The sequence below is a fragment of the Aotus nancymaae genome, unplaced genomic scaffold, assembly GCF_030222135.1.
Source record: "Aotus nancymaae isolate 86718 unplaced genomic scaffold, 86718_ANA_hifiasm-v0.15.2.pri h1tg000010l, whole genome shotgun sequence".
In the NCBI taxonomy this organism is placed as follows: Eukaryota; Metazoa; Chordata; class Mammalia; order Primates; family Aotidae; genus Aotus; species Aotus nancymaae.
Window position 1 is genome coordinate 60,520,472 of NW_026988421.1, and position 13,008 is coordinate 60,533,479.

Here is a 13,008-nt window from a genome sequence, read left to right on the forward strand (position 1 = left end):
GCTCACCACAACCTCCATCTCCCTGGTTCAAGCAATTCCCCTGCCTCAGCCTACCAAGTAGCTGGGATTACAGGCGCATAGCACCATGCCTGGCTAATTTTTTTGCATTTTTATTAGAGATGAGGTTTCACCATGTTGATCAGGCTGGTCTCAAACTCCTGACCTCGTGATCCGCCCACCTCAGCCTCCCAAAATCCTGGGATTACAGGTGTGATCCAGAATCCCAACTCTCATAAGAAAAGACAGTCGGTGGGAAAAGTGGCTCACGCCTATTATCCCAGCACTTTGGCAGGCTGAGATGGATGCATCACGAGGTCAGGAGTTCGAGATCAGCCTGATCAACATGGTGAAAACCTGTCTTTATTAAAAATACAAAAATTAGCCAGTCTTGCTGGTGCGGGCCTGTAATCTCAGCTACTCAGGAGGCTGAGGTAGGAGAATCACTTGAATCTGGGAGGCGGAGGTTGCAGTGAGCCGAGATTGCGCCACTGCATTTCAGCTTGGGTGACAGTGAGACTGTCTCGAAACAAACAAACAAAAAAACCCAAAAAGACAATCACAAAGTCATACTTCTCAGGGTCAACTGGATCTGCAATACTATTTCTCTAATGTACAAAGATGGGATGCCCCATCTTTGTACACCTTTGAAGCTAATTTGGTCTCAAATGTTGACTGCTTTTTCCTCACAGAGGAAGTAAAAACCACCTACTAAAAACTGTTTTTGGGCCGGGCGCAGTGACTCACGCCTGTAATCCCAGCACTTTGGGAGGCCGAGGCGGGTGGATCACGAGGTCAAGAGATCGAGACCATCCTGGTCAACATGTGAAACTCTGTCTCTACTAAAAATACAAAAAATTAGCTTGGCACGGTGGTGTGTGCCTGTAATCCCAGCTACTCAGGAGGCTGAGGCAGGAGAATTGCCTGAACCCAGGAGGCGGAGGTTGCAGTGAGCCGAGATCACGTCATTGCACTCCAACCTGGGTAACAAGAGCAAAACTCCGTCTCAAAAAAAAAAAAAAATGTTTTTTGCTGGGTGCGGTGGCTCACGCCTGTAATCCCAGCACTTTGGGAGGCCGAGGTGGGTGGATCACGAGGTTAAGAGACCGAGACCATCCTGGTCAACAAGGTGAAACCCTGTCTCTACTAAAAATGCAAAAATTAGCTGGGCATGGTGGCGCACGCCTGTAGTCCCAGCTACTCAGGAGGCTGAGGCAGGAGAATTGCTTGAACCCAGGAGGTGGAGGTTGTGGTGAGCCGAGATTGCGCCATTGCACTCCAGACTGGGTAACAAGAGCAAAATTCCGTCTCAAAAAAAAAAAAAAATTCTTTTTTTTTAATGAATGAGAGGTTCTCATATTGCCCAGGTTGGCGTTGAACACATAGCCTCGCCTACTCAAGCACCAGGACAACTGGCCGGAGCCACCGCAGCTCCCTAAAAAAAAAATTCTTTTTTATTCCCCTCTGTAACATATACAACTACCTCCACCTGTACCCATCTTTTCCTGCTTCCCATGACAATGAAGCAACTTGGATAACAGCTCAGCCACAGTAGAATTGGACACTGGGCAGAAACGAGAGGTGGCAGAATCGAGAGGCCCCCCATTCCAGGCCCTAGCTACCTGATGGCATTTCCAGACACACCCTCCATCAGAAGGGAACGAAGGGAAGGACCCAGTTATGGCAGGATTCATCACCTGCTGACTGAAGAGCCCTAGGGTCTTAGCGAACATCGGTGGCACCCTGGTAGTACTCACTGTGGGCCTGTGATGGTGGTGAACACAGCGAGAGACTCCTCTGCCTAGGGAAAGGGGAGGGAAGAGTGGGAAGGACTTTGCCTTGTGGCTTGGGGCCATGCTCAGCTACTGCAGAACAGAGCACCAGGTAGATTCCTAAGGTTTCTGACTCTAGGCCCTGTCTTCTGGACAGCACCTCTGGACCTACCTGGAGGAACTCACTGTCCTGAAGGGCAGGACACAGGCCAGGCTGGCTTTGCCACTTGCTGATTGTAGAGCCCTGGGGCCTTGAGCAAACATAGGCCATAGCCAGGTGGTGGTTACAGTGAGCCTTGGGCAGGACGCAGCACTGTCTTGGCGTTAGATCTGACCCAGTGCAGTGGCAGTGCTGGTGGCCACACAGGAGTGCTTGTGTCACCTATCCCCCAGCTCCAAACAGCTCCGCACAGACAGAGAGATTTCTTTTATTTGGAAGCAAGTAAGGGAAAAGAACAAGGTCTCTGCCTGGTATTCCCCAGAATTCTTTTGGATTTTGTCCAAGACCACCAAGGGAGTACCTCTGAGAGTCTCTAAGAACCCAGCATCACTGGGCTTGGGTGCTCCCTAATGTAGATAGATACGGCTGCAGTGACCTAAACAAATCATAACACCCTAGTCCCTTCGAATGCTTGGAAAGCCTTCCTAAGAAAGACAGGTTAGAGAAAAGACAAAAAAAAAAAAAAAATACAATAAAATTTAAAAAAAACAAAAGAAAAATGAAAGACAGGTTAAAACAAAGACTACAATGAATACCTACCTTTTTGGTCAGGTGCAGTGGTTCACACCTGTAATCCTAGCACTTTGAAAGGCCGAGATGGGTAGATTATTCGAGATCAGGAGTTTGAGACCAGCCTGGCCAACATGATGAAACCCTGTCTCCACAAAAATAAATAAATAAATAAATAAAATAAAAAAGTTAGCCGGGTATGGTGGTACGTGCCTGTAGTCCCAGATACTGGAGAGACTGAGGCTGGAGAATCACTTGAAACCAAGAGGCGGAGGTTGCAGTGAACTAAAAGTGTGCCACTGCACTCCAGCCTGGGCAACAGAGAGACTCCATTTCAACAAAAACAAAGAGAAAACCAAACAGTCTACGGTATTTTGTTATCAGAGATTAAACTAGTCAAGGATTTACATAAATATTCAATCCTGGGTATAAAAGTATCAGTTCTAGCCAGGTGTGATGGCTCATGCCTGTAATCCCAGCACTTTGGAGGCTGAGGCGGGTGGATTGCATAATGTTGGCAGTTCGAGACCAGCATGACCAACATAGAGAAACCCCATCTCTACTAAAAATACAAAATTAGCTGGGCATGGTGGCACATGCCTGTCATCCCAGCTACTCGGGAGGCCAAGGCAGGAGAATCACTCGAACCCGGGAGGTGGAGGTTGTGGTGAGCCGAGATCGTGCCATTGCACTCCAGCCTGGGCAACAAGAGTGAAACTCCGTCTCAAAACAAACAAAAAATAGAATATGAATCTAGCTGAATCTAGTAATTCCACAGAGCCAGCAGATATTATTTTAAGCCACTAAATTTTGTGATGTTTGTTATGCCATAAAGCACCATTATTCACCTATTTTTTTCTCTCCTTTCTTCCTTCCTTCCCTCCTTCCTTCCTTCCTTCCTTCCTATGTTTTGATACAAGGTCTCACTGTCACCCAGACTAGAGTGCAGTGATGCCATCTAGGTTCACTGCAAACCCGTGTCCCAGGCTCAAGTGATCCTCCCACGTCAGCTTCCAGAGTAGCTGGGACTACTGGGTGCATGCCACCATGCCTGGCTAATTTTTGTTTTTGTTTTGTTTCTTTGTAGAGACGGGGTTTGGCATGTTGCTCAGGCTAGTCACCTCTCTTTTCTTTCCTTTGCACAATTTAAGTTCATTTTTTCATTCAGTCACCTTTTATTCTTTAAGGAACAGCTGAATCATCTGTTGGGCTTTGGTAGCAGAGAATATTCGCTGGATAGTGTTAGCAGTCAAGAATTTAGTAAGAGGGAATTTCCATGAAAATAAAGAAAAACAGCGATTAATAGTTAGAAACCCAGTTTCTGAATCTGGAGGGTAGTGAGCCAATAAGATTTGCAGATGTTGGGCTTGAGGACAGCAACCCAATGGATTTCCTGGTTTATAGTTTGAATGTCTCTGGTAATGACATCTGGTGTTTCTGATGAAGTTTCTGATTGGTTCACCCAGTAGCAAGTACAAAGCTGATTTATTTTAAGTTTATATCACATTTTCCATCTTCAACTAGCAAGGCTCTGGGAAAATGAGCAGTTTTAATATTTTGTGACTTTCAGCCATAAAGGTGAAAGAAAAATTGAAAATAATAGTTTGGAGAGTCATAGCCAGATATTGAAGGAAACTAGAAGAATTCAGGATCCAGGTCAGTTTGCAGATAGACCTCAAAGACCATAAACAAGACTAGAATTTGATAATCAAAAGGGTGTTCTACAGTTTTCCACTGAAACTATTTTGTCTCTAAAATCACCTTTATTTTGGTTAAAAATGATCAAAGTAATACTGACTTGTTTGCAAAGTAAGACTAGTCATTACACTTGGCCTGATTATTTACATACATATAGCAAGAATAGTGATTGATCTTTGATCTTAGGCTTTTTTTTTTTTCTTTGAGATGGAGTCTCTCTTTTTGCCCAGGCTGGAGTGCAATGGTGCAGTCTTGGCTCACTGCAACCTCCATCTCCTGGGTTCAAGCAATTCTTCTGCTTCAGCCTCCTGAGTAGCTGGGATTACCAGGTGCCGTCCACTGCGCCAGGCTAATTTTGTATTTTTAGTAGAGATGGGTTTTCACCATGTTGGCCATGCTGGTCTCAAACTCCTTACCTCATAATCAGCCCACCTCAGCCTCCCAAAGTGCTGGGATTACAGGCGTGGCACCGAGCCTAGGCGTTTTTTTGTTTTTGTTTTTGTTTTTTTGACAGTCTCACTCTGTTACCCAGGCTGGAGTGCAATGGCATGATCTCAGCTCACTGCAACCTCTGCCTCCTGGGTTCAAGCAATTCTCTTGCCTCAGCCTCCCAAGTAGCTGGGATTACATGCACCCACTATCACACCTAGTTAATTTTTTGTATTTTTAGTAGACACGGGGTTTTGCCACATTGGCCAGGCTGGTCTCCAACTCTTGACTTCAGATGATCTGCCCACCTCGGCCTCCCAAAGTGTTGAAATTACAGGTGTGAGCCACTGCCCCTGGCCAGAATCTTAAGAATCTGAGAATCTTAAGAAGTTCTTTGGTTTCACAATTCTTCCATCCTCCTTGCATGGCCTTGCATTCATGCTGTATCCACGGTCCCCCCAGTGGCATACATGACAAACTGAAAGCTGCTTGGTGTTTGGAGCTCTCATTACTACACAATCTATGAGTGTTCCCCATTGTTTAAAATGGCTCCTCAGACTCTCATCAGTTGTTTCTTTTTCTTTCCTTTCTGTTTTTTGAGACGGAGTCTAGCCCTGTCACCCAGGCTGGAGTGCAATGATGCAGCACCTCCACCTCTTGGGTTCGAGCGATTCTTCTGCCTCAGACTCCCAAGTAGCTGGGATTACAGGTGTGTGCCATCACCCCCTGCTAATTTCATCAGTTGTTTCAAAGCCCAGTCCTCTGCTGAAAAGCTTGATCCATAGCTGTTCAGGCTCATAATGACAACGAAAAGAGAGACTTTAATTTTAATTTTTTTTTTTTTTTTGAGTCGGAGTTTTGCTCTTGTTACCCAGGCTGGAGTGCAATGGCGCAATCTCGGTTTACCGCAACCTCCGCCTCCTGGGTTCAGGCAATTCTCCTGCCTCAGCCTCCTGAGTAGCTGGGATTACAGGCACGTGCCACCATGCCCAGCTAACTTTTTTGTATTTTTAGTAGAGATGGGGTTTCACCATGTTGATGAGGATGGTCTCGATCTCTTGACCTTGTGATCCACCTGCCTCGGCCTCCCAAAGTGCTGGGATTACAGGCTTGAGCCACCGCGCCCGGCCCAATTTTAATTTTTAAAATAGGGACAGGGTGTTACTATGTTGCCTAGGCTGGTCTTGAACTTTTGGCTTCAAGTGATCCTCCCATCTTAGCCTCTCAAAGTGTTGAGATTACAGGTGTGATCCATTGTGCCTGTCCAGAAGACAGACTTTCAGGATTCTTCCTCAGCAGATTCATAGGGAAAGGAATAAACGAAGGAACATATCTCGCAGATTGGACTTTCAAAAGCCGTTTAAGGCTATGAGGCCAACCCAAGGACTTGCCATCAGATTTTGGCTGCAATACCTACGGATTTAGGTGAATTCCTCTTTTCTTAAGAGGATAAACTTATCTTAAGCCCCGAAGTGTCTTAAGGTTTCTGAGCCTGCCAGAAAGTGACATTCCTTACTTAGTTATAAGCCAGACTTCAATGGCTCCATAAAGTGAGGCTTAATTCTTTTTTTTTTTTAAAGGTTTTTTGTTTGTTTTTTTGAGACAGAGTCTTGCTCTGTCGCCAGACTGGAGTGTAGTGGCCAGATCTGGGCTCATTGAAACCTCCTCCTCCCGGGTTTAAGCGATTCTCCTGCCTCAGCCTCCAGAGTAGCTGGGACTACAGGTGTGTGCCACCACGCCCAGCTAATTTTTTATATTTTAGTAGAGACAGGGTTTCACCATATTGAGAAGGATGGTCTCGATCTCCTGACCTCCTGATCCGCCAGCCTTGGCCTCCCAAAGGGATTACAGGTGTGAGCCACTGCGCCCGGCCAGCTTAATTCTTTAAAGTTGGTCATATCTGAATATGACATATGTGTTAAAGTCTTGGCAATAAAACCAATGTCTCTAATTGTGTAGTTACAAGATGATCAAATTCATAATGAATTTATGCATAATAACTATATTGTCATGAAAATAAGACTATTAATAGTTTCTGAATTCTGGAGGGATCACATAGGGAGAAAAAAAATTGTTTTATTTTTGTTCACAAAGATATATTTTACCAAATTTCTGTAACTATACAGAGCTTAAGAGAAAATAAAAATATTCCTTAAATTTGGGAAACGTGTTAAAGAACGTGCAATGTTGGCCATAAAATGGAATGAGTTCTTATACGTGCTATAACATGGATGAACCCTGAAATCAGTGTGCTAAATCAAATAAATCCAACATATAAAAGGCCCTATATTGTATGATCCTATTTCTAGGAAATGTCTAGTATAGAATAGACAGAAATGTTAGTGGTTGCCAGAGAATGGGAAAATCAGGGGTTGGGGGCGACAGCTTAACAGGTATGGGTTTTTTTTTCCGGGCGATGTAAAGGTTCTTGAAGTACTGGTAGAGATGGTTGCACAACCTTATGACTATACTAAAAGCCACTGAATTGTACATTTTAAAATATTTTAAATAGTGAGTTGTACGTTAAGTAAATTTTATCTCAATTTTTAAGGTGAGTTAAGAATGTTACAGGGTATATCCTTTCTCCCAAATAATTGAACGAAGTAGAAAAAAAAAATGGAAAACACAAAATGGCGGCGGCCCGGATTGGATCACGTGACCGCCATTTCTTTCCTTCCCACCCACAGGAAAGCCCTTCCTTCAGAGAAAGCGCAAGACGTATAGCCCCGCTTATTGTTAAGCGAGACCAAGGCAACCCTTAGGCGCGCTCTATTTCTCGCTTCATAGCGAAAGGGCCAAGCGTATTGAGCGGTCACGGGAGCGCGCACGCAGAACGTTAGCCAGTAAGCGCCGTTCCTCTGGGAGATGTGGAGGAGGGGAGCGGCGTGGAGGAAGAGGGGGAAGTTGGCGCATGCGCCTAAGACTGACGGGTTTGAAATGGCTTCGATGTTATCCGGGACCCGATTCAGGTGAAGGACTGGTCCGCGCGGTTGGAGAGGTGGGCGGCCAAGCCGGGGCTCTTGACATCCTGTCGGATCCGTGGAAGGGCCAGGAGCTATCGTTTGGGTAGCGCGGCGGCCCCGGGCGGCGACGGTGGGGCTCTTGTGGGACTGGGACGGGAGGGACGAGGTCCCTTTTGTGCGGGTCGGAGCAGGCCCGGCGCGGCCAGCCCCTCCCCCCACCCCACGGCTTCTCAGGTGCCCCCAGCGCCCCTCAGCCTCGGCCTGGCGGTGCTACGGTCCAGCGCCCATTGCTCTCGAGCCGCTGCGGTTTTAGCCTCCTGGTCCCCCGTCCCGGGGCATCGTGGTGGCTTGCGGCGGCGTGGGTCTTGGGGAATAGAGGCTTTCTCCGTGCAGGGTAAACCAGCCCAGGGCTCTCGGGATCCCCCTGTGGTGGGCGCTTCTTCGAGTGTCGTGGGGCGGTGGGTTCTGCCTTCCGTCCCCTGTGGCCCGCACAGAGCTGGGACTGGAGGAAGATGGACGACCCGGCTGTGGCCCTTGCGAGTCGCGGCTGCCGGGGACGGGGGTGCGCGGTTGGAGAATCTTAGCTTTTTCTGGTTTGACTTGTGGGGAGGGGTCTTCGCAGTGGTTCTTTAAGGGACAACCGTTATCTCAACGGCGTTTTCCCTTGAGGTCAAGGATGGAGAAGAAGCCCCGCTCCCACCCCCCCCCCCCCCCCCGCCAGTTAATTCTCTACTCTGGAAAGTAAAGAGATGTTCGTTATTTAAATGATATCTTTACATACCTGTGATGGGGGTTTTGTCTCAATTATCGTTATTGGTTTTAACCTTACTCCGCCCTCACTCCCCGACCCATTGCCAGAAGAAACACGCTGTATTTCCTATAAATATAAAGTTATGAACTTTTTGTTAACAATTGAGTAGATACAGCAGATGGTCTTCCATTTCACTGTAACAATTTGTAGTCAGAGAAAGGAGTGCTTTCTGTGAGTATGCCCTAATGTTATCTGGTAAAATAGGGCACTCTCGGTGATCTACTTGCTGTTAAACGTTTTTGCTGCATTTTGGATGTTCATTTGCCCTTTTTCTACTTGCAGTTGTTATTTCTACTGAAATCTACGAAGATGTCCTTGACACATTAAACATTTTTTTCTATTATATCCTTTTGTGATATCTGTAGCTTGGTTGGACTTTAAAATGTGGATTTTTTTTTGATAGATCGATGGTATAGAAGACAAACAAGGGAAGGTTTTTTTCCTTTTGCATCATGGCTCAGTTTGGAGGACAGAAGAATCCACCATGGGCTACTCAGTTTACAGCCACTGCGGTATCACAGCCAGGTCAGGCTACTAAATCCATGTACTGTAAATGTTTGTGGGGGACCTGTTAAAACTACGTGAATTAGGGCGGAGCATGTTGGCTCACGCCTGTAATCCCAGTACTTTGGGATGCTGAGGCGGGCGGATCACAAGGTCGGGAGTTCGAGACCAGCCTAGCCAACATAGTGAAACTCCACCTCTACTAAAAATACAAAAATTATCTGGGTGTGGTGGTGAACACCTGTAATCCTAGCTATTGAGGAGGCTGAGGCAGGAGAATTGCTGGGAGGGGGAGGTTGCAGTGAACTGAGATGCTGCCACTGCACTCCAGCCTGGGCGACAGAGCGAGACTCCGTCTTAAAACAAAAACAAAACTACATGAATTAGGCTGTCCTGATATTGTTTGCAAATAGTGAATTCATTAACTTTCTCTGAGAAGCTCTGTTTAAAAATCCATAGATTAACTAACAGAAAAGCTGTTTTACATAGCAGTTTAGACAGTTTTGTAGTTTTTAAATACTTTAGATTGATTAACTTTTTTTTTTTTTTTTTTTTTTTTGAGGCGGAGTTTCGCTCTTGTTACCCAGGCTGGAGTGCAATGGCGCGATCTCGGCTCACCGCAACCTCCGCCTCCTGGGTTCAGGCAATTCTCCTGCCTCAGCCTCCTGAATATCTGGGATTACAGGCACGCGCCACCATGCCCAGCTAATTTTTTGTATTAGTAGAGACGAGGTTTCACCATGTTGACCAGGATGGTCTCGATCTCTTGACCTCGTGATCCACCCGCCTCGGCCTCCCAAAGTGCTGGGATTACCGGCTTGAGCCACTGTGCCCGGCCCAACTTTTTTTTTTTTTTTTTTGTATAAAGACGGGGTTTCACTATGTCGGTCAGGCTGGTCTTGAACTCCCGACCTCAGGTAATCCGCCTGCCTTGGCCTCCAAAGTGCTTGGATTACAGGCGTGAGCCACCACGCCCAGCCTGATTCATTAACTTTTAATTGATTCAGTTATGTTAGTGGCTAGCCATTCATTCATTAGAGTATAGTGTATTTGGCATGTTAAGTTGTCAGTATTCATGAGTTACATTTTTAAAAAGTATGTGTATTTAGGCCAGGTGAGGTGCCTCACGCCTGTAATCCCAGCATTTTGGGAGGCTAGGGTGGGTGGATCACCTGAGGTCAGGAGTTTGAGACCAGCCTGGCCAACATAGTGAAATCCTATCTCTACTAAAGAAATACAAAAATTAGCAGGGTGTGGTAGTGCACTTCTGTATTCTCAGCTAGTCAGGAGTCTGAAGCAGAAGAATCACTTGAACCGGGGAGGCAGAGATTGAGTGAGCTGAGATCACGATACTACACTGTAGCCTGGATGATAAAGGGAGTTTGTGTCCAAAAAAATGGAGACAGAGGCCTTACTTTGTTGCCCAGGTGGGTATTGAACTTTTGGACTTAAGTGATCCTCCTACCTTGGCCTCCTAAAGTGCTGGGATTACAGGTGTGAACCACCAGAACTACCCAGTTGTTTGAATTTAAAGTAGAAAAACTCTACATTTAAAAATAAAAATTACTTGGCCTGGTGGTATGCACTTGTGGTTCTAGCAATTCAGGGAGGTTGAGGTAGGAGGATTACTGGCAATTCAGGGAGGTTGATGTAGGAGCATTGTTTGAGCCAAGGAGGTCGAGGTTGCAGTGAGCCATGATGGTGCCTCAATCTGAGTGAGACCCTGTCTTAAAAAAGTAAAGGAAAAAAACAAAAGAAAACCAACTCTAAAGAATTTTGTTAGTAGGCAAAGGAAAAGGATAGTTGTAAAAGCAGTGTAAGAACATTTGCATTTTCAAAATAAAGTCAACAAGACCTGGTATGGTGGCTCACACCTGTATCCCAGCACTTTGGGAAGCGGAGATGGGTATATCACCTGAGGTTGGGAATTCAAGACCAGCCTGACCAACACAGTGAAACCCCCTCTCTACTAAAAATACAAAAATTAGCAGGGTATAGTGGCATACACCTGTAATCCTAGCTACTGGGAGGGCTGAGGCCCGAGAATCACTTGAATCCTCCAGGTGGAGGTTGCAGTGAGCTGAGATGGGGCCATTGTACTCCAGCCTGGGCAACAGAGTGAGACTCTGTCTGAGAAAAATTAAAATAAATAAATAAATAAATAAAGTCAACAATGTCATTTTCAAAGTAAATGAAAAATGTCATTGAAACATTCAATAAATTTCTTCCCAGTGTTTTTAGGAAGAATTTTTTTTTGTCATTTTTGTGACATTGGTTGAATCTTTTTTTTCTTATTTCTATTATCTTTTTTTTTTTTTTTTATCAGCAGCATGAAAATGGAAATGAATATCTTTCCGTTTGTATCCTCACTGGCCAGGCTGGTCTCGAACTCCTAACTTCAAGTGATCTGCCAGCCTTGGCCTCCCAAAGTGCTGGGATTACAGGTGTGAGCCACTGCACCTGGCCTTGGTTGACTCTTAAAAGCTTTAAGTCCTTCTGTAGCTTCACATTTTCTTAAACCAGTTGTGTTTAGGCATTTCAAATAAGTTTCCCAAGAATTCTACGGAATGAGATTTTGATTGCCTTTTAATTTGAATATATTTTTATTTATAATACATCTCCTACTTGTTTTTTTTTTTTTTTTTTTTTTGAGACAAGAGTTTATCTCTTGTTGCCCTGGCTGGAGTACAGTGGTGTGATCTGGGTCCACTGCAACCTCCACCTCGTGGGTTACAGTGATTCTCATGCTTCAGCCTCCCAAGTAGCTGGGACTACAGGTGTGTGCCACCATGCCCAGCTAATTTTTGTATTTCTTTTAGTAGAGATGGGTTTCATCATATTGGCCAGGATGGTCTCGATCTCTTAACCTCGTGATTCACCCACCTTGGCCTCTCAAAGTGCTGGGATTACAGGCGTGAGCCACCATGCCTGGCCTGTCTCCTACTTGTTCATTGTTGCATTTTACTTGCTTAAAATATCCGTTTTTTAATTCAAAGTTAATTTCAGAGACACTGATCTAACTTCAGTGTTCTAAAATTTGATGGAAATAATTAGTTATCTAGGTGACCTTTTTCCTTAAAGACATGGAGGCCAGGCACAGTGGCTCATGTATATAATCCCAGTACTTTCGGAGGCTGAGGCAGGAGGATCAGTTGCCTCCAGGAGTTCAAGACCAGCTTGGGGAATATAGCAAATCCCCATCTGCAAAAACTCAAAAATTAGCCAGGTGTAGTAGAGCATGCCTGTAGTCCCAACTGTTGGGGAGGCTGAGGCATGAGGATTGCTTAAACATTGAGAGGTCTAGAATGCAGTGAGCTGTGATAGTTCTACTCCAGCCTAGGTGACAGAGTGAGACCCTGTCTCAAAAGGAAAAAAAGAAATGAGTATTTCAGGGTTTTAATTTTTTTTATTCCACTCTTGTTGCCCAGGCTGGAGTGCAGTGGCATGATCTTGGCTCACCGCAATCTCCACCTCCCTGGTTCAAGCGATTTTTCTGCCTCAGTCTCCTGAGTAGCTAGGATTGCAGGCATGCGCGACCACGCCTGGCTAATTTTCTATGTTTAGTAGAGATAGGGTTTCTCCATGTTGATCAGGCTGATCTCGAACCCCCAACCTTGGGTGATCTGCCTGCCTCAGCCTCCCAAAGTGCTGGGATTACAGGCATGAGCCACCGCGCCCAGCTTGGGTTTTGATTTTAGTTAATCCTGATTTGGGAGATTGAAGGTCAACAGTTATATCTGCATGCAAATGAAATTTATATGAAATAGGTCAGACGCAGTGGCTTATGCCTGTAATCCCAGTACTTTGAGAGACTGAGGTGGGCGGATCACAAGGTCAGGAGTTTGAGACCAGCCCGACCAACATGGTGAAACCTTGTCTATACTAAAAATACAAAAAAAAATTAGCTGGGTGTGGTGGAATACGCCTGTACTCAGGAGGCTGAGGCAGTAGAATCGCTTGAACCTGAGAGGCGGAAGTTGCAGTGAGCCAAGATTGTGCCATTGCACTCCAGCCTGAGTGACAGAGTGAGACTCCACCTCAAAAAATATATGAAATAATTATTATGGATATATTCAGATCCAAGTATTTCTTTCTTTTCTTTTT

The 13,008-nt window shown here is 45.4% G+C and overlaps 1 protein-coding gene across 6 annotated transcripts in view; it reads left to right on the forward strand.

The window, feature by feature from the left end:
* Nucleotides 1-7,484: 7,484 nt before the first annotated feature.
* The window catches only part of CCAR1 (cell division cycle and apoptosis regulator 1), a 74,452-nt gene continuing 68,928 nt past the window's right edge, over nucleotides 7,485-13,008 (forward strand). For 5 of the 6 annotated variants that reach the window (XM_021672811.2, XM_021672815.2, XM_021672813.2 and 2 more), the window contains exons 1-2: nucleotides 7,485-7,595; nucleotides 8,804-8,925. In XM_021672811.2, coding sequence (XP_021528486.1) covers nucleotides 8,853-8,925 — 73 coding nt within the window. In that variant the 5' untranslated portion in view covers nucleotides 7,485-7,595; nucleotides 8,804-8,852. Of the gene's footprint in view, nucleotides 7,625-8,803; nucleotides 8,926-13,008 lie in introns of all 6 variants that reach the window. The other variant, XM_021672812.2, reaches the window with a different exon arrangement.